Source organism: Choloepus didactylus, chromosome 2 (assembly GCF_015220235.1).
Source record: "Choloepus didactylus isolate mChoDid1 chromosome 2, mChoDid1.pri, whole genome shotgun sequence".
Taxonomy (NCBI): Eukaryota; Metazoa; Chordata; class Mammalia; order Pilosa; family Megalonychidae; genus Choloepus; species Choloepus didactylus.
Window position 1 is genome coordinate 195,122,469 of NC_051308.1, and position 20,872 is coordinate 195,143,340.

General features: G+C 34.2%; 1 protein-coding gene across 3 annotated transcripts in view; it reads right to left on the reverse strand.

Annotated features, from left to right (window-relative positions):
* Window positions 1-20,872, reverse strand: part of ZFYVE9 (zinc finger FYVE-type containing 9) — a 205,389-nt gene that overhangs the window by 56,801 nt on the left and 127,716 nt on the right. For 2 of the 3 annotated variants that reach the window (XM_037827230.1, XM_037827232.1), the window contains 7 exons: window positions 20,104-20,280; window positions 18,302-18,471; window positions 13,690-13,810; window positions 10,875-10,997; window positions 9,097-9,252; window positions 3,012-3,236; window positions 1,382-1,464 (listed from right to left, as the gene is read on the reverse strand). In XM_037827230.1, the coding sequence (XP_037683158.1) occupies window positions 1,382-1,464; window positions 3,012-3,236; window positions 9,097-9,252; window positions 10,875-10,997; window positions 13,690-13,810; window positions 18,302-18,471; window positions 20,104-20,280 (1,055 nt within the window). The remainder of the gene's footprint in view (window positions 1-1,381; window positions 1,465-3,011; window positions 3,237-9,096; window positions 9,253-10,874; window positions 10,998-13,689; window positions 13,811-18,301; window positions 18,472-20,103; window positions 20,281-20,872) is intronic. The other variant, XM_037827231.1, reaches the window with a different exon arrangement.

Below are 20,872 nucleotides of genomic sequence, written 5' to 3' on the forward strand. Positions count from 1 at the left end.
CTGAACTTCAGGTAAGAACAGTGGAACTGAGTCTGTGACATTCTTTCCTGGATGTTATGGATTGAATTGTGCCCCCCACTCAAAAAAATATGTTGAAGTCCTAACTCCAGGTACCTCAGAATGTGAGCTTATTTGAGAATAGGGTCATTGCAGATGGAATTAAACTGAGTCCAGATTGTATCAGAATGTGTCCTAATCCAATATGACTGGTGTCCTTCTAAGAAGAGGAAAATTTGAATGCAGAGATAGACACAGGAGAGGAGACGGATATGTGATGATGGAGGCAGAGATTGAAGTACTGCAGCTTCAACCAAGGAATGTTAAAAATTGCCAGAAAACCACCAAAAAGCTAGGGAGAAGCAAAGAAGGGTTCTCCCCTACAGATTTTAGAGGGAGCACAACCTTGCCAACACCTTGATTTAAGACTTCTAGCCTTCAGAACTGTGAGAAAATAAATTTCTGTTGTTTTCAGCCACTTAGTTTATGGTACTTTGTTAACGCAGCCCTAGGAAACTAACACAATGGGGATGCTCCTAGCTCTGTAGCCATGTAGTTTAACCAGGACAGGGGGTTCATGAAAATAAAAACCTTCATTACCTAAAAGTACTCATTTGATTTGGAATACTGTCAGTTACAGTGGAAATCGCAGGGGCTAGTGAAAAGGGAGAGTCAGCAGCTCTGTTAGTCTAAGGTTGTCACCCATTGGTGACAAGCAGTAGACAGGAAGACTAGCCAGAGATTTAACAAAGAGTTCTGGGAGTTTGGAAAGGGCTTCATAAACTCCCCAAACACCCAGGATTGACCTTAGTCTGCGCACATGTTGGCCTTAGGAGACCTGGCCTGAGACAACCACAAATCATTGGTCAACCATCAGAGTGGATACATGCATAGAGGAGACATGAGGGAGCCCAGCAGAAAGGAAAAGATGAAATTTGAATCCTAGCCCATACAGAGCCACCAGCAAACAATCAAAGTCTTACTGGCTTGAGATGTTTAAATAAAACCTCTTACCAACCTTCAGCTGAACAATAGCTTATTGTATCTTTGTAGACATAGAGGACACCCCTAGGACGTCAGACTTAAAATAAACCACAACAGAATGCAGGGACTTTAATTATACATTATTGCTAGAGCTCACAGTAATCCAGCAAGGTCACATAGATAGTAAAGAGTATGACTGGGTTGGAATCCTTGTATTATTTCACTCTGAAGCTCCACATGCTTTCCAAAGAATATATATATTCTTTTCTTTTCCTCCAGCACAAATTTTTACCTGGTTGAAGCAGGCAGGGTGTGGCGATCAACAAAATAACAAAATCCTCATCTTCCTTCTCCCATACAAACCCCAGTAAGGATAAAAAAAATTAAAATCCTAACTTACTGCCAGAAGATTCATGATGGTATGCCCCGTCTCTCCAAATAATGGCTTCCGAAATCTGACACTGAACAGTGGGCATGGATAAACTATGGAAATGAGAAATGATCAGACTAAGTTTCGCAGCTTAAAATTTTGGTAAAAGAGACATCATGGCTAATTCAGTTTTCAAAATATAATTGTAATGACTCATCAGAGCATAAAAAATGTAGGGCTGAAAACTTAATTAGCAAATCCTTAGCCTCCTACAAACTACAAAAGAAAGCCTTTTGATGTAGCTTTTTTAAAAATGACCACAAGTGCAGTCTTCTTCAAATAAGACTGATTTGATCCAAGAAACAAATATTTTGATTCCTCTATGTTCAAGAGGTCTAAAAGAATTCACTCTTCTACATCTCACAACCAGGACCCTCCTTAGTTCTAAAGAGGGCCTACCACCAAATACCAGCCAATATCCTATCGGCTGGCTCACACCGTTGAACTTTATGGTTTGAATTTCCTGTGCCCGGCAAGAAGATGTACGTGTTTTTCCCTCTGCATAGAATCCTTCCTTTCTTCTACTTCATTTGGTTAATTCAGACACCTCCTTCAGAATTCAGTCCAGAGGACACTTGGTCCAAGGGTTTCATGTCTAACTTTTTCACTCCTGGTCAAGTTAGGGCCCATCTTGGAACTTCCAAAGAACTTTGTTAACCTTGATCATATGTTTTAACACAATACACTATAAAATATTATTTGTTTGTCTTCTTTTACTAAATTCAAGTGTCTATAACCATGTCTTACCCATTTCTAAATTCCCAGGATTATTAAATACTTTGTGATTGAATAAATGAGTGAAAGAATGAAGTTGACTTGCTGAGAACATATAATACAGTATTTTATAGTTATAAAATACTTTTTCATTTATTATTTTATTTAATCCTTTTAACAATCCTGTGTGATAAAAAAAGCAAGCATTATCTCCAGTTTACAGAAGAAAGTAAGAATCAGAGAAGTTGAATGGTTTTTCTAAAGTTACAGAGTTAGTAAGTATCAGAGTTGAGAATGTTATTCAAGTGGTCTGCTTCCCAGTTCAGGGCACTTTTTATTATGTAAAGATACAAAGTTTTAAATAAAGCTTGCACATAGCTTTTAATATTTAAGAAAAAAAATACAACTTAGAAGCACTGCTACAACCTTAGGAAAGGAAGCTCTTCTGTGGCCTACCTCACCCAACTGAGAGGCCTCTGAACCACTATATTTCAGTATCTGTTACATTAAGTAAAATATAATTTGTCGTAACTATTTTCCAACCAAGTGACAAAGAATATGTTCACCATATATAGATTCTATACAAAACTGAAGTTACTTGTTCATATTCATTTTTTCTGATGATAATCAAGTATTTACCAATGAACTATAAAAACAGTAAGTTTACAGGGTAATAAATAATCACCAACTTCTTCATTTGATATTGTCAGTCCTTCCCATTATAGCCAAAATAAGTAAGAGACACTACCCAAATTTAGCTCAGTATTTCAAATGTCCTACCTCTGCTGGGTTTTATCACCAAACAGATGAGGTCTAAATATTTTAGGCCTTATTTAGTCATGATATTTTGGTTACATGGCTTAGAAGAGAGTATTTTACTACTTACGTCGATATTCAGCCCCAAGTCTCAACATTAGTCGGATGGGAAACACTTTAGCCCATGGAGTTTCCCATTTCTGGATGAGAATCCCAAACAAGTATGGTGGGGTTGGGAGTACCAAGTCTTGTAGTGACTGGTAGGTAGAAGTCACATATAAGAATCCACCATGTTCTTTACTGCCAAGGAAACTTTGACTGAAGAAGGAATGTCCCAAGTTGCTCACAACATTTCCTGAAACAGAAAAGTTCATTAATTTACTTTCTATCAAGAACAATTTTTAATAATATTATTACTCAGCACTGGGCCAGACACTACTAAACACTAATTCCCAATCATTCACCATAACGGACCCATGTTTAGAAAGTTGTTTTTGATTTTGTTTTTTAAAAAGGTATTTATTAATTGAAAATTTGTTTTCCAAATTCATCAGGGCTTCTGATGACATGAAATAACTTGTATTATCACACTGTAGAATTTTGCCCACCTAAAAGCCAAAAATACTGATGCTTTATTTATAATAAATTACTTTATAGAGGTCTCAGGATAGAATTATTGCCACAAAGGTCATGAAGAAATGTTTAGATTAGAACGATTCTGTTCTTTCACAAAGCTTACAATCTCATGAACATAATTAAGACAATCAGCACATGTAGAGACAGTAAGGGAAGAGGGTTTATGGGGAGGGTTATCACAGATAGGACTGGGTAGGTTTATTCTTTGAAATCTTAGTTAGACAAACATGAAACAAATATCTGCCACTTAGTATTTATTTAAATTCATATTAGGCAGTTGTTTTGTGTTTTGTTTTGCTTTTCACTGCAAATGCTTTCTACTTTCTAAATCAAATGCATTTATGAATGAAACAGTACTAAAAATACATCAACTCTTCATTTTAGGAGACACTTTTCTCAGCTTAGAATTACAAAAGAACCTTTTGACAAGATCTGTTCACTAATGAACAGTAGATATGTTCACTAGACATGTACAAGCTTCCTTTGATATCTCTGAAAAAAACTACCTTAAATAGAGAAATCCCCAAAAGAGAAGTTAATGCTTACTTTTCCCAAAAACAAGTGTGTTCACAGAATATTTAGGAATCCTTGAAAGAAGTGGAAAGGTATGTTGACAGTAGGGACCACAAGTGAAGGAAACACCTGTCCACTAAATGCAGAGAAGTTTGTGGCTGAGAGGCATGTTCACCTGAACATCATCATCTGTATTATATTTAGGGTTAGTACCCTCAGCCTCAGGATTACCCAAATCTTGCTGCACAAGTAAGCAGCTGGGCCAAAACCATAAAAACAAAAATTTCCCGTATCAAGGAAGTGTATGGGGTTTTGAAAAATATCACAGATTTTAGAGTCATAGAGATACGAGTTTGAATACTCATTCAATCACTCACTATTGTGTGATTTGGAATTATATAACTCCAAGTTACATAACTTCTCTGAACCTTAACATCCATATAATATGGGGGAAATTATACTAAATTTCAGACTTGTTGTGAAGAACAAATGACAATATATGTAAAATGTCTAACAGCACGGGCACACTGTGTTCTCAAAAAATTCTAACTATCAAGATTATAATGCAAATATACACATAATGATCGGTTGAACATTATAGGGATTTCTTTGTTGTAGCAAAGATTCTAGAGTAAGGTTTGTATAAATTTACAGCTTTTTCCCTGAGTGTGTGTAGGGAAGGGTGCAAGTGGGAGATTAAAGAGACGAAGATTTTTTTTCCCTCCACAATAGAGGTTGTATAGTAACATTCTTCTAAAGCTCTAGTGACAGTCAAATGTGTATGCGTCACAAGAATGTCCTAGTGAATACAGCTCAGAGATGAAAAATATGTTGTCTTGGTATTCAAGGCATTCATTTATTATTTCTTCAGGACTTCCCCATGAGAGTCTAAAATCTGGTCATTTTTCCACATATACCGAATCTGCTTTCTGCCTCTACCATCTAACAACAGCCCCAACCCACCCTCAATCCCAATCCCACTCAGATTTGTCACTGTGTCTCTGCCCATTATCAAATATATCTTTTATCTTTTAAGCAGTTAATTTCTTAAAAAAAAATCTCTATTATTCCTAATGATTAAGTTTAGACTGTTATTTACTACATCCTCTACAAACAAGTAATATTCCAAAGATGTAGATATCAGCAAAAATAAAACACTGGGTATAAGAGTTGACAAAGAAAGAAAAACTTCCCTTTGAAGACTTAAGAATCTAGAGCTTTTGAACTCATAAAGTCTAATATCTACTAATTTATACAGGCACTTCTCTATCAAAACATTAAATACAATGTTACATCTTATGGCACACAGCAGACACTGATCTTAAAATCTCACAATAAATCAAGTAAACTTTCAATTTAGATCACCTCAGTTGAAAGTGCTTTGAACCCAAACTAATCCATTATACTTATTCTATATACTCCAAGGCCATTGAAAAATCCATATAATAGACATCAAATCTTGCTTCTGAGCTTAAATGAGCTATCAAGGATGTCAAATGATTTATGACAAGTTTACAAAGCAATTGTACATATAGCATTAATCAAGTGATCATCAGAGCAGTCCCACTAGGTTAATAGGGCAGGTAACATATTGTTGAATTTGGGGGGGTTATTATACAGATGAAGAAACTGAGGCTTAGGGGTAGAGATGAAGTGGCTCTCAAAAGAAACAAGGTTAAATAAGTGACAAAGACCTAGAAAGCTGATCTTTTAATCTTCTAGTCTTTTTAATAAACTGCACTGTTTTTCCAAAAAGAAAAATATAAATATACACAGTAATTTGCATTTCCCATCTCAAATATGGAATTTATACTTTGTTTTTCAAAAGCCTAACAAATAGCCATCTTTAAATTCAAATAGAACAATATCTGAGACAACTTTTTGTTTCAAATCATATTTATCAATCGTCATATCAACTCAAATGAACAATTTCTAAGCACTAATCAATGGTTCACCTATTTCAAGAAATACTAATATTTATAAATATTAATAAACTAAACCTCAAGCCATCAAAAGAATTTAGACAGTCCCTTGGAGTTCTTTGTAATACAATAAAGTGATGATAAGCATGAGATCTCTGTGAGATGTCATTCCCTCAGTTTAGAGCATCAATGAAATTTAGCTTCTAACTACGAAAAGCTCAAGAGGCAGTGAATTGCTTCTGATGTCTCAAAAAATGGGATTTAGAGAAGACAAAGCTGAGTTCAAGCCTGGGTTCAGTCAGTTACCAGCTACGTATGTGATCTTAGGAACATCACTTATAGCTTCAGCGCCTCTTAGTAAAACTGGAAACAACAGTATGAATCTTAGAGTTGTAGTAAACAAAAATAAAATACTGCACCTAAAGCAGTGAATCCACTGCCTATCATGTATTAAATGCTCAATAAATGCTAAATTACACTTAAATCACCTCTTTATAATTTTACTCATAGATTGAAAAATTCCTTTGCTCACAGGATACAATTTAACAAAAAGATTCATAATTAATTAGAAAAATAAAATAAATATCTCAACCAAGAGACAACATTGTTTAATTGAAGAAACATACAAAAAAATTGCTGATGATTATAAAAACACCAATGAAGCTTTTATTTCCCTGGAAACATACTGGTTGGGAAATATTTTTACCTTATTTTACAAATAAAAATTGACATGCCTCAAAACACTAAAGATTACAAGCAGTGTAATTTTTGTGGCCATCAGAAATAACAAGCTACTACAATCTGAAACAGTTACTGGGACATAGATTGATCAAGCACCTTCCTTATGACATGCACTGCTAGACCATCTAAAAAAGAGATACAAAAAACAACAAAATGCTTTCTAACATGCACAAAATTTGACAGAATGCTATTAATTCCATAAACAGTTATAGGATAGTTATGTTTTTATAAACTTTCTAAGAAATATTTGTGAATATTCTTTGAAAGACTACTTGTTAAAAATCTGTTTGTTTGTTTGTTTTTTTTCCTCTCCCAAATTTACCAACAGTTTTTCTTCTAAATACCTGTGGGGGAATGGAATGGACATGAGATGGTAGTTTTAAAATATTTTAAATAGTTTTTTTCTTAGTTACTAGGGAGTAGGCACCTATATTCTCACAATGAGATAAAATTTCACATTAAAAATTAAAGAGCACAAATGAAAAGATGTCAACATCATCAGCCATCAGGGAAATGCAAAAATTCGAGAGTGCAGGTTATCCGGGGATAGAATAGGGGAAGAGATTAGGCAATAGATGATTAAGGAGTAAGGAATGTTCAATAAGGCTTATTATAAAGGTTCCTAGATTGTAAGCTCTTACAGCAGTCACATCTATTCTTGCATTTTAACTGTTATTTCTAAATTCTGAGATGCTGAGCTCTTTGTGTAGCTCCCTGGAAATTTGGGTATCTGTGTGACATCTGAGACAGAGTTCTGCAGCTCTGAAAGTCAGCATTATCCCATTCAGCAACTGTTAAAGAAGCTGAAAAAGAGATCAGACTACAACTAGAGATTGAATGAAAGGGACTGGTTTAGGACTAAGGTAAATTTGATTAAAGGGTAAAGGATGATATTGACTATATCTTAAAACTCCAACTTCTGTGTGAGACTAAAGGAAAAGGGGTTTATTTGGTACAAAATTTATATTTTCTGTAGCACACTATCTAACTTAACCTGTCTGGTCAGTTTATATAAACAACATAATTACATGGAACCTAGAATAGGGAGTGAGTTCTTGTTATTCTGTACAAGCTAATGTAATACTCCAACCATCCCAGAATATTTTGGGTGGAAAATAAAAAAGTATTTGCAAAGTCCCCTTGAGGGACTGGGGGGTAATATGGAACTATTAAACTTCCCCACCTGGGGATTCCTGCTACTCTCTTAAGCAATAGGGGCTCCCAATTTAAGAAATCAAGCCCTTGATTTAGAGTCTTGCCCTTATGAAACTTTTCTCTTCAATGGCGAATTCTGCTCAATCTAAATGAGTTTGGAAGAGGACCCCAAGCTCCAAATGAGAACTACAGTGCACCTGACACTTTGATTGCAGTCTTGAGGCACCGAGAGCAAAGGATGGACCCTGACATACAAAAATTTCATGAGATAATACATTTGGGTTGTTTTAAGTTGCTACATTTGTGGTAATTTGGTATGTAGCAATAGCGAACTAATCCATCCTGAATAACTTAACTCTGTTATGATTATATAAATACTGTTGTCTGAAGAAACAAGTAGAAAGCTATGATTATGCTTCCTTCTACCAGGTAACAATGTTATGACCCTTAAACCACTCAGGTCAATGGATTCTCTCAAAACTTTGATATCAGACTTTGTAAAGTAATAACAACCACATCAGGTAAAGTACTGTGCTGGTTTGAAGCTGTTATGTGCCCCAGAAAAGGCCATGTTCTTTTAATCCATTCCTGTGGGTGCAGACCTGTTGTGGGTGGGACCTTTTGGTTAAGTTATTTCAACTGAAAAGTGATCCACTCTATTCCAGGTGGGTCTTAATCCTTTTTCTAGAGTACTCTATGAAGAGAATAAAAGACAGGAAAAAAACAAGAGAGCTCAGAGAGAAACACTGAGAGAGAGAGCTTAGAGTGAAACACCCCGGAGATGCTAAGAGAGGACCCACAGACACTCAGAGAGAAACCCACTGCAATCAGAAGCTGAAAGCAAGGGAACCCAGAAGCAAAGAACCAGAGATGCTGGCCATGTGCCCTCCCATGTGACAGAGGTGCCCCAGATGCTGGCGGCCTCTCTTCAGAGTACAGGTATCATCTTGTTGATGCCTTAATAGGGACATTTTCACAGCCTAAGAATTGTAAATTGTAAGTTAATAAATTCCCATTGTAAAAGTCACCCATTTCTGGTATATTGAATTCTGGCAGTTTTAGCAGACCAAAACAAGTACTAAAATTTTTAATTTCCTCAAACTATGGCAAGTTTTAACTTGCTGCTAATACCAAAGTCCAATGCTATGCTTCCAAATTTAAGACTATTATTTTGTATCTGAGTCTAAATTTTTTTACCATCTATAAAGGGTGCAATCCCAAACAGACTAAGTCATAAAGCATTCTCACCTGCCAGGGCATCCCGATAAAGCTGCACAAAGTGATTAAAGATATCCTTCGGCAGGCACTTTTCATCCGGTAGACACTGAAGAAGAATCACTATTTCAGACTGACCCACTGCATGCATTCCCTTGGTTGTAAAACACCAGCACTTTCTGTTCACATCTGTAGATGGAATAAAAAAAAATATGAAAATAAAGACATTCCTCTCAATCCTTACTCTTAAAAAAGATACACAGAAATCTGTTACAATATAGAGAAAAATAAGATAGATCATACTGAGTCTGTACAATTCAACTATAAACTGTCATTGCATTGATCCAAAGATTATTATAGAAAATAAAAAATACCAAAGCCATTAGCTCAAAGAATTAGAAAAATAATTGGAAGATTCCTACAACTCAACAACAAAAGACAAACAACCCAGTTAAAATTGGACAAAAGATGTGAATAGATGTATCTCCAAAGAAAAACAATTGGAAGGGAAGTAAAATAAGTCATAATGAAAGAAAATGCATTTAAAACTTTTGACTCCTATTATTCAAAGGTATAATTATTAAAAGAAACAATATTCTATTAATAATAAAATAAATCAAATCAAACTATGAATCCTAGGATATAATGATTAAAGGATTTAGTCCCCCCACTTTTATAAAAAATCACTACATAAGAAATAAAAAATGATGTTCAATTCTTGACATTTTTGTCACTTGTACTCCAACACAGTGGGATTCCCAAAGGGAATGAAAAAGGGTTCAAATAGAATTAAGGATACCACTGCAAAAATCAAAACTAACATAAGATATAAGATCCCTTTCTTTCACTTTGGGAAATGTTATTTTCTGTACCTAAACAGGAGTACCCATTCCAACCATATTAAGATGGTGCACAAGTCCTTAAAAAGTTAGCTATTTTCTAAGTAGGACTTACAAACTACGTATGTTAAACTGAAATTTCAAGCAAATTCTTTTTAAATATGATCTTAGAAGGAAAGGTGGCAAGCATTAATAACTGGCCAAGCATAAAAGTGTATGATTAGCAAGCAAACCAGAAACATGCATTTTATCAATGTAGAACCTCTAGGGAAGTGGTATATAGGTGTTTCTAGTTTACAAGTTCCACTTAAAACAAGTACAGAGTGGGAACTGGAGGACTGTTCCCCAGGGCTTCTTTCCTCCCTCCAAAACTCTACAAATGAACACTCTTCCAGGATAAATACATTCTTTATTTTCTAATGCCATCTTGCAAAGTAGAATCAAGATTCTAGGTTATTGTCCTTTCTTATTCTGATGCCCAGGAAGCTAGTGCCAAGAACTGAGAAGTTCCCTCTTAGTCTTAATTTACGACATGCTGAAGTTTCACTATTTGTTAGTTAACCAACACTACTGCCAAATATGGTTTTGCACCATGAGTAAGTTTTTTGAGATTAAAACCTAGCATATAAATTGTTTGACCCCTGTGGATAACTTATCCACCAACAGTTATTCTGGTGGTGAGTTATGACTAAACATACCTATCTCAGGAAGGACCTAGTTTAGATCAGTTCAAGTTTTGTATGGCTTCCCTTCATGGAGAATTCACCTGCCTCACCCCTGTGACTAAAAGCAAGAGTTTCAGTTAATCCCACAGTTGTCCTCTGGGATATATTATTTTACACAAACCAATTTTTTTTTTCAGTAAGACTTGGATATATAAAAATGCAAGTGTAGAATGAATTTGATTTATTTTATAACTATGACCCAGCAAAGTATTTCATTTTAATTTTTAAAAATAAATTTCTAACTTACAATTTACAATTTTAACCATTGACAACAAATTTGCATTTAAAACAAATACAAGTGGGTCTGGGCCACCATCCTCCAATTGCTGCATTACTGAAATCTGTGATGGTCTCTCTTCCACAGCATAGTCTGTAAGGGGAAAAACAATGTAATAGATCAGTTAAAGGGACAAATCAAGAAAGAAATCTGCTGCAGGGATGGGCTGATAATTCACAGGAAAGAGACGAACATTTGATTTATAAATAGGTCCTGGTTTGTACCTGCTGTCCCAGTGTCATATTAATAGTGCTTGCTCTCACTCTCAAAAGTGACCCAGTTTGGATGATACTATGGTCATCCTATTTAGAGACTTCTCCCACTCACCAAAATGGTTTGGGCCATGTTCTAAAAATAAACCTTTTATTTAACAAAAATTTTCCAACTATCATAACAAAATTTCATCACATGTTCTAAGACTAACATTAAAATAATCCATGATATACCAGAAAATGATAATACTAATTATGTCTGGAAAGTAGTTCTAGTGTTAGGGTAGGGGGAAGCCCTACTTTTTGCTCTATATCCTTTTGGACCGTTAGAGATTTTTTACCATTAAAAAATTAATGTTTAAAAAATGCACCCAGAAAATAAACAAGAAGTATCACAGGTAATGGTTTCATGAAATAATTCCTCTAAGTATAATTCTAGAGTTCAGGATATGTAGCACCAAAATCATTAGTAAACCACACATCATATTCTGAACACAGACAAGTTAGTATTTCAGATATGTAATCTGAGTATTACAGAAATGTAATATTCAGCCACCTTATTTTGAATGATACTGGTCCTCTGCGCTTTAAGTCAAAATCATGTGTAACAATCATTTGGAATGTAAAGATATGGGAAAGGAACTGAAAACCTGAAAGGTGCATGTCATTTGGTTGGTCTTAATGTAATGCATCACTAAGGGATAGCCAGGTAGAACAAAATAATACTATTTCTCATTGACCAAGGGAAATCAAAAAACATATTTTTGGATGCAATAGAGAATGCCTGTTATTGTAAAGAGAAATACTAAGTGACTTAATAGTTTTTAACGAAATTATCCCACTGGAATACAAAATTACAAAATTCTGAAGAAGAGAAAACAATAGGGTGTAATTAAGTACATATAGACAACTAATTTTTCTTTCTTGGTAGGGGAAGTTTTAACAATTAAATTTAATGGATATGACTTTATGAAAATGAAATCTTGCAATCTGATTTGTCTTAACTAGAGTTGGCCAATTTACTTCCTTCTTATTCTAAGATTTATTAAAATAACATTTTAAATTCTAAGATTTATTTAAAATTTAAAACCTCAGTAAAAACTTCACTAACAAAAGAATATTTTTAAGGGACTCTGGTAAAGGAGCAAAGGCATTATGCAACCAAAAGAATGCTTAACTTTATGTGAAAGTTCACTGTTGAACTATTCAGGACCCAGCTAGTTTTGATAATTCAATGCATTCAATCAATAAATGCTGAGAGCTGATTATGGGTCCAGCACATGCTAGGAGCAGAAGACACAAAGATCAAATAAGACTGAAGGAGCTCATAATCTAAGTGGAAGAATGACCTACAGAATATCTAAATACAATGAGAAAAGTCTTAATGTACTAAGAATTCTATGAGAACAAATAATGAGGAAGCAAAACACTGTTGTTTAGGTAGAGTACAGAAGGGTATTCAAGGCAGAAGAAAGAAAAGAAAAACATTAATTACATGCTCTACTATGAACCAAATGCTTTCTTACTGTGTACTTTCAGGTATGATATCCTATTTAATATTCACAATGACTTACCTAATTGTTTTTAAACAGCTGAGGAAACAGATTCAGAGAGGATAAATGACTTGCCCACTGGAGGATACAACTAGAATGAAGTGGTATTGGGATTAAAACTTAGGTTTGTCCAATTCTAAAGCCCATTCTCTCTCAATTATTCCACAGCAAAAGGAAATCATGAAAGTATGAAAAATGAACATTCAGAAAACGACAAATAATCTATAATCCTCCTGTAAGATACTTGGGTATTAGCTGGAAGTAGAGTTCGAAAGACAGAATGAAACTAGGTTATGAAGAACCTTACATGCCAAGATAAGTAATTTACCCTGAAGGTATTGGGAATCCATTCAATGTTTCTAAGTAAGAATACCATAGATTCTATCGATGCTTATAAAAAGATAACTAGCAACTGAATGGAGGATAAAGTAAGGGAAAGATTAAAGGCAAGGAGACCAGGTAAAGACTAGGACAAAAGTGAGGAGTGATTATTAATAAAACATTTCCTGTAAATGTACTGACTGAATGTTAGCCCAGATATATTAATAATGAACGTTCACATAAAGTTAAACATTCTTTTGATTGAATAAAGTTTTACTTCCTACCAGGACTCCCTAAAAATATTCTTTTAACAGTAAAATTGCTATTTAAGTTCAGTGCTCTCCACTTAGTACATATGTACCTTTCTGAATGCATATTTTATACTTAGAAAAAGTTAAATTAATATACTAACTTATCAGGTTGGGCCAATTCTAGAACCACAAGCTTGAAATACATATATTAAAAAAAAAACCTGCCAATAAACTACATTTATATTGTAATTAAGAATACTAAATCCTTCCAAAGAATGAAAATGCTGTTATAACATAAAAACATAAAAGTCTACTCTAAAACAATCAATAACAATTGGTTTCATTGCTTTTATTGTTAGTTATCACTCAAACCCTGTCTCCTTCCCTTAATTAGAAGGCAACATTTGACATACAGAACTAACCCATTTAAATATGTAAGCCCACATACCTCCTTTTACTCCAGTAGAGATAAGAATGGGAGGAAGGCCATCTTCAGGAATAAGGTTCATTGCACTTCCAACAGGACTTCCAACCTGAGTTATAGTCCCAGAGAAAAGAGAAATATCCGTCTAGGGAAAGCAAATCATAAAGTGAGCATGAAAGAGAGTTCAAGACTTTAGCTAAATATAGTTAAGAATACTAAATGAGAATTAAAGTGAAAATTTGGAAACCATAATTTTTGAAAGATTGTACAAGACATTCATTAACCCATGGTATCCCAAAGGCATGGGTTTATACTATGAAAATATTTCAAATGTATAGCTTCTAGTGGCAAACCATGGTAATGAGGGAAGAGCCTTATAATCTGGGTTAGATCTTTTACCAAAAAAGATATATTTAAAAAACTGCAGAGGCAACAAAAAACATAATTTCAATATTATCTATAATTCCTTTGGATCAACTTAAAAAAAACCTCACACTGCTATTTAAAATTAACTTTGATAAAATACAGAGATTAAGTTAGGTCATCATTTTCCATTTCCTATGCAATAAAATGAAACCAAGTATTTCTTTCTTTTTTTAATTAATATACAGACTGCATTAGCCATACTTAATAAAGTATAACCTGCAAAACTTATTTGGGGTTACCACTTAATTTAACACATCATACTCAGAGATCTATTAAATTGATATTCTCCATAACTTAAGAAATGGAAACTTTTAAAAAGTTAAAATAATAACAATTAAAAACTGTGTAACATGTACAAGAATGTTCAAAGCATTTTTACTCATAACAGCCAAAAAATGGACACAATCCAAATGTTTATTAACAAGAAAATGGATAAACTGTGTTATATCCATACAATGGTATAACACAGTAATAAATAACTTTTCATACATGCAGCATGAATTAATCTCACAAATATTATGTTGAGCTTAAAGCCAGACACAAATAATTATATACAATATATTTCCATTAATATGAAATTCAAGAAAGCAATTCAAGAAAACCAATCTGTGATGAAAGAAGTCAGAATAGTGGTTACCTTGGGGAAGGGAAGGCAGATATTAACTAACAAAAGGGCAGAGCGAACCTTCTGGAGTAATGAAAATGTTCTCTATCTTCGCCTGGGTAGTGATTACACGGGTGTATTACAGATATATAAAAATTCATCAAGTTGCTCCCTAAATACTAATACCATATTTAAGTACTTTGCTATATGTATTTTTATACCTCAATAAGAGTAAAAAAAGACATTTCAAAAACATTGCCATACTTTTGTCTACACTATCTATAATTTAGGATAACAAATTTTTCAGGACTTTAAGCTTTTAGTGAGTTTTTGCTAAAATTTTACAGTTTCCAGTACAATGTCGTAAGAGGAAATTTGCAGATTTTATTGGCAAATCATTATAAACCAATTTGAAGGCCTAGAACAGGAAATAATCTGCACCAACTTGCTATTTAGTGATACATAAATCCCCGTTTTCACATTATATACAGCAGTCATCTGATAGCTAAATACCTTCTGTGAGCAACTATTAAGTGCCAGGCACTCTATTCAGACATAAAGATGACAAAAATATACTCCAGTCTGATCTTAATGAGTTTGTTTGCCCTCACTTTACCGGATAAATGTTGAAATAGTGTGCTGAACACAGTGAGAGCACAAAAATAAACCATCTAACTTGATTTAGCATCTTTTATATTGAGCTAAGCCTTGTTTCCGTGTAACACTCATTCACTATAGCTTCCTCATTTATTCAAAAATACTTGTTTTAAGAACCTATCAAACACGAAAACTAAATGTAATTGTGATCCTCTATGGATCCTGATTTAAATAAATCAATTTATAAATTTATTTAACTTAATTTTAATGTATATACTGTGTGTGTATATAAATGAAAGCTATAAAGAACATTAATGGGACAACTGGAGGAATCTGAATAAGGACTATATATTAGATAATAATACTGTATAATGTTAAATTTCATGTATGATTATATTGTGGTTAAGAGAATGACTTGTTCTTAGGAGACAGAGGCTTAAGTATTAAATGGTAAAATGCAACTAATTCTCAAATGGGTCATCAAAAAAAAAAACTATACATTCGTGTGTGCGTGTGCAAGTGTGTGTATGGAGGGGTAAATTAAGGTGGCAAAATCATAACGATTAATGAATGTAGATGAAAAGTATATGAATGTTCATTGTACTATTCTTAGAAGTTTTCTGAGAGTTTGAAATTTTTTCCAAATAATTTCTGAGAGTTTGAAATTTTTTCCAAATCAAGAGTTTGGGGATAAAAAGAAGACATTTTCTTGAGAAAGTCACTGTGCAGATACAAGGAAGGATAATACATAGTTCTAGGCTCTCACCCTCTGCAGCCACAGAAAAATCTCAAAAAAAAAAATAGGCTTACAGGTATTTGAAAGCAGATATTCAAGGTCAACAAAGTTTTCTTTCCTCCAAATTGAAGCCCTCTAGTTCTCCCAACTGTTCCTCACATGATATGGTCTAATACCACCTCACCAAACAGAAAACTCAGCTCCGTATGTCAGTAAAGCTAATTTTTTTCTTTTGGAGAGTTGTAAACTTACAGAAAAAATATGCAGAAAGTACAGAGCTCCCAAATATTCCCCCTCACATATACAGTTTTCCCTATTATTAACACTTAATATTAATGTTGTACTTTTCTTACAACTGATGAAACAAAAATTATTATAATTATACTATTAATTGCAGTCCATAGTTTACCTTAGGGTTCACTATTTATGTTGTTCATTTCTACGGATTTTTAAAAATTTTTATTCTGATAACATATATACAACCTAAACTTTCCCATTTTAATGACATTCAAATATACATTCAGTGTTGTTAATTACATTCATAACATTATGCTACCATTGCCACCATCATTACCAAAATGTCTCTATCACCCCAAACAGAAACTCTGTACCAATTAAGCATTAACTCCCCATTCCAGACCCCCACCCAAACCCCTAGTAATCTGTATTCTAGTTTCTGACTCTGTGAATTTGCATATTATAATTATTTCATAAGTGAGATCACACAATATTTGTCCTTTTGTACCTGCCTTATTTTACTCAACGTGCTGTCTTCAAGGTTCATCCATGTTGCAGCATGTATCAGAACTTCATTGTTTTCATGGCTGATAATATTCCATTCTATGTATATACCACAATTTACTTTCCACTCACCTGCTGATAGACACTTGGGTTGCTTCCATCTTTTGGCAATTGTGAATAATGCCACCATGAACATTGGTGTGCAAATATCTATTCAAGTCCCTGCTTTCAATTCTTTGGGGTATATTCCTAGAATTAGGATCATAAGGTATTCTCTATAGAACTTTCTGAGGAACTGTCAAGGTGGCAGACCCATTTTACATTCCCATGAACAATGAATGAGTGTTCCTATATCTCCACATTCTCTTCAATACTTGTTATTTTCCATTAAAAAAAAATAGTAGCCATACTAGTGGGTGTGAAACGGTATCACACTGCATTTCCCTAATGGCCAATGATATTGAGCATCTTTTCATGTGTTTATTGGTCATTTGTATATATTCTTTGGAGAAATGTCTATTCAAATCTTTTGCCCATTTTTTTAAATTGCATTGTTTGTCTTTTTGTTATTGGGTTGTAGGATTTCTTTATATATTCTGAATAGTAAACCCTTATTGGATATGTGATTTCCTCAGCCATTTATATTTCCCCATCTTACCCCATCATGGTTCTCCAGAGAGGCCACCACAGAATCTGTGGAAAATTATTTGAAATCCAATGTATTAAGAGGCCAGGATTGCCTCTAGCTGGACCTCTAGCTACAGTGGTAGCCTGACCTCACCTGAAAAGAACCTTCATAGAATCTATCTCCTTTTACTTGCAAATATACAGTAAACAAGACAGCTGATGGTATACTGCAGGGAATAATAGTGGGTATAGAAGAAGGGGAGGCAGAAGTTGGCTTCTTCCTTTTCCAAAAACCAGAAATAGCTATATGTTTTAAATTCCTTTTGTTTTGCATGATTTTCTTTAAAAAAAGAAAAAAAGGAAACACTAGTGGTTATGTTATACTTCAATGAAAGCTGTTTAAGTCTAAAAAAAAAAAAAAATCCAAGCACTAGATGGAGTAGATCAATTCTTTATTAAGGAATAGTAATCTTTAATAATAAAATTAAGACCTAGGGAAATGAGAATGTTAATGGGGAACAACAGAGCATAGGACATTTTCCAGAGTACAAGCAAAGGTAGGACATGGGAGACACTGAACAGATGTACAACAGTCAGAATTAGGGCTTAGGGAAGAAAGAATGAAAAAATTTGGAAGAGAGACCTATAATGTGATGTGTAATGATCTAAATGAGATTCTGATATTGCTCAAGTATATCTGTAAATGTTCTACATAAGATGAAATACTTTCTCATGTATTTATTATGTGTGCATTCTAGCCATGTAATTAGAAATCTGACAGTACTAAATTGTATCCCAAACCTATAGAGCCCACACAGAAAGGTGCCTCAACTTAGAAAAAGGCAAGATAGAGGCAGCACGATGCTGAGAGAAGCAAGTACTCAGTTGCTATTTTGTTTTCTCACCTCTGCTGGTAGAGGACTGGTAGGTACTGGCTTGACTGGGTCATGTGACACAGCCAGGGTTCCTGCAGAGGAAGTTCCATTCATTGTTAATTTGGCTGCATCAGCAATTTCTCCATTGGGCAAGATCCCATCAGCAAACCAAACTCGCCTCTGCTCTCTGGGCTGAGCCACTTGAGGGGCCAGAAAAATAAAACAGGCATCAATTTGACATTGGTAAGGTTTCTAACATCAAAGAGGAGGTCACCAGTTCCAGATGTAGAAAGAAATCACTATTTAGCATCTTACAACTATAAACATCAGAACCGTAACTGTGTACAGAAGTGGTTATAAATAAAAATTGACATTAAAATATGTATTTATACTTCTGTAACTTCCATGCAAAGATTTAAAACACTTCTCTTTAAAATAGTGAGAGTTCTTAAGTACACCGGTGATTAAGTCACAGACTGTCCCACATCAATAACAGAGAAACTGAAGAAGGTTTTTTATGTGCCTAGGAAATAAATTAATAGCAGATGGGGCAAAAAAAAACAAAAAAAAATTACAGCAATAAACACCCACATTTCCTAAAATAAGAGTTTTCCTCAGGGCTCAAATATCTGTAAAAGTAATACTGTATTTTTAAAGGGCAAAAGATAGTCCAAAGAATGTTGAAGAAGTCTTATTAATTAATAAAGGAAGAGTTGGCACAGATATGTAAGAATTAGGAAGCAAACTGACCAGATCTTTGGTTAAAGTGTAACTGAAGAAGAAAAAGACTTATCTGGCAGTAAAAAGTTAGTTTGCATTTTAATAAAAAAAAAGACAGAGAAAAAGCAGAAAAACTGATTCTGATGAAATTCTCTTTAGAACCCCAGTTTTCAAAATCAATTCAAACAGCCAAAACAAAGAAAGACTAGGAAAGATCAACAAAAATGACAAATGAAGTAAAGAGAATACAGGTTTTAAGAAAGAAGGTCTCAACTCTTAAAAATACAAGGAGTATGACTAAGGGCAGATATGAAAAGGGGAAAATTATAACATCAACAGAAGTTTCTGATCTTCAAAAGGGAGTAGGGCTATTTAGGAAGGGGAAGGGAATATTTCTACAAGAAAAGACATAAAATTAATGAAGGAAGATTGATTTTAATTATCAAGGGAAATCTCTTGACAAGATGATTTTAAAGAAATTTATAATTGCTAATTTTACTATTCATAATCCCCTGAACTTACAAAGTGCCTTTCATCTGGTAATATCATAATCATAATGATAAAATAAACCAAAAATAGTTGAATGCCAATAATTTTCTACCCATCATGATAAAATCAGAATGAAAATTCTGGATTTTATAAAGGTCTATGTACCTAACACTATATTTTTATATGGATAGCTTAAAAATAAATAGACAGAGTGGAAATGTTTATTCCAAAAAGGAATATTAACATGGGCTGGTCAGAAGAAGGAACTCTTTATTTTCATCACTTCCTACAAAGAACAATAAAGTAAGCCTGAGGCTAGAATTTTACAGGCTGACTTCAAATTCTACACCTATTTTCAAATATAAGGTATACTCCACTGTTAAACTGGAGAGGGCATTAGCATATTTTCAGAGCTGTCTCCAAAATATCAAGCAATACACCATTATTCTTTACTTGCCCAGAAATAGTCTCAGACACATTTCTCACCTTGTTCTTCCACTTTAATAACTACCCAAAGGGACTTAACTGCAGTGTTTTAAAATTTTGTGCTGTAAAATTGTATCAGCACTTTTTCAGAGGAACTTGGTGAGGAAAAAAAGAGAGAATAGCACATGATCCCCTACCTTCTGCTCCAGGGTGCTTTAAAACTCCCACAGGTACCATCACAGTGGGAGGTGGAGAGCTCAGGGCTCCTGAGGCCTGAGCTTGCTGCAAGGGAGGGATAGTAGAACAGTATTCAGCAGGATTGTTAGGGTTAGGGCTCTGGCTTGAGGCACTCATCATGTTCTCCCAGGCTTGAGCTAAAGCAAATACAGACACAATCAATGTGAATGGATTGCAAAAATATGGGTAAATAATGCAGCTCCTCCTCATTAATACTCGTAGTATGTCTCTCTTCCAGATAATGAAGGTACTGAAGAGATAGGTGATTTTACTCAATAAAGTAGACTATGTAGATAGTCTATTGGTTGGAACAAATAAGAATTACATGATACTTTTGATACTAGCATTCATAGATCAGTCTAAGGTTAATGATGAGCCCTCCTGGCTTCTTTAAAGGAGACCATGACATTCCCGTTAGTGGGTGTGAAACATCAAACCTAGTATGCATTTTATTGCTTTAATATTAAACGTATTTTATAACATTCTATCAAAAAATTAAAATCAGGGTCCCATATAGCGTAACTTCATTGTGTGATTTTTGGTTCCATTTCTAGACTTTTAGGCTCTTATTAGTTAAGGTAAAATCTCATTTGAAATATTCTGAAACCTAAAGAGAACACATCTCAAAATTTCTGTGAATACTGCTTTTGTGTAATCATCACCTTGTGTAAAAGTATCCAGCAATAACAACCATTTCACATCTTTGGTGTGTCTTAAAAGCACAGGACC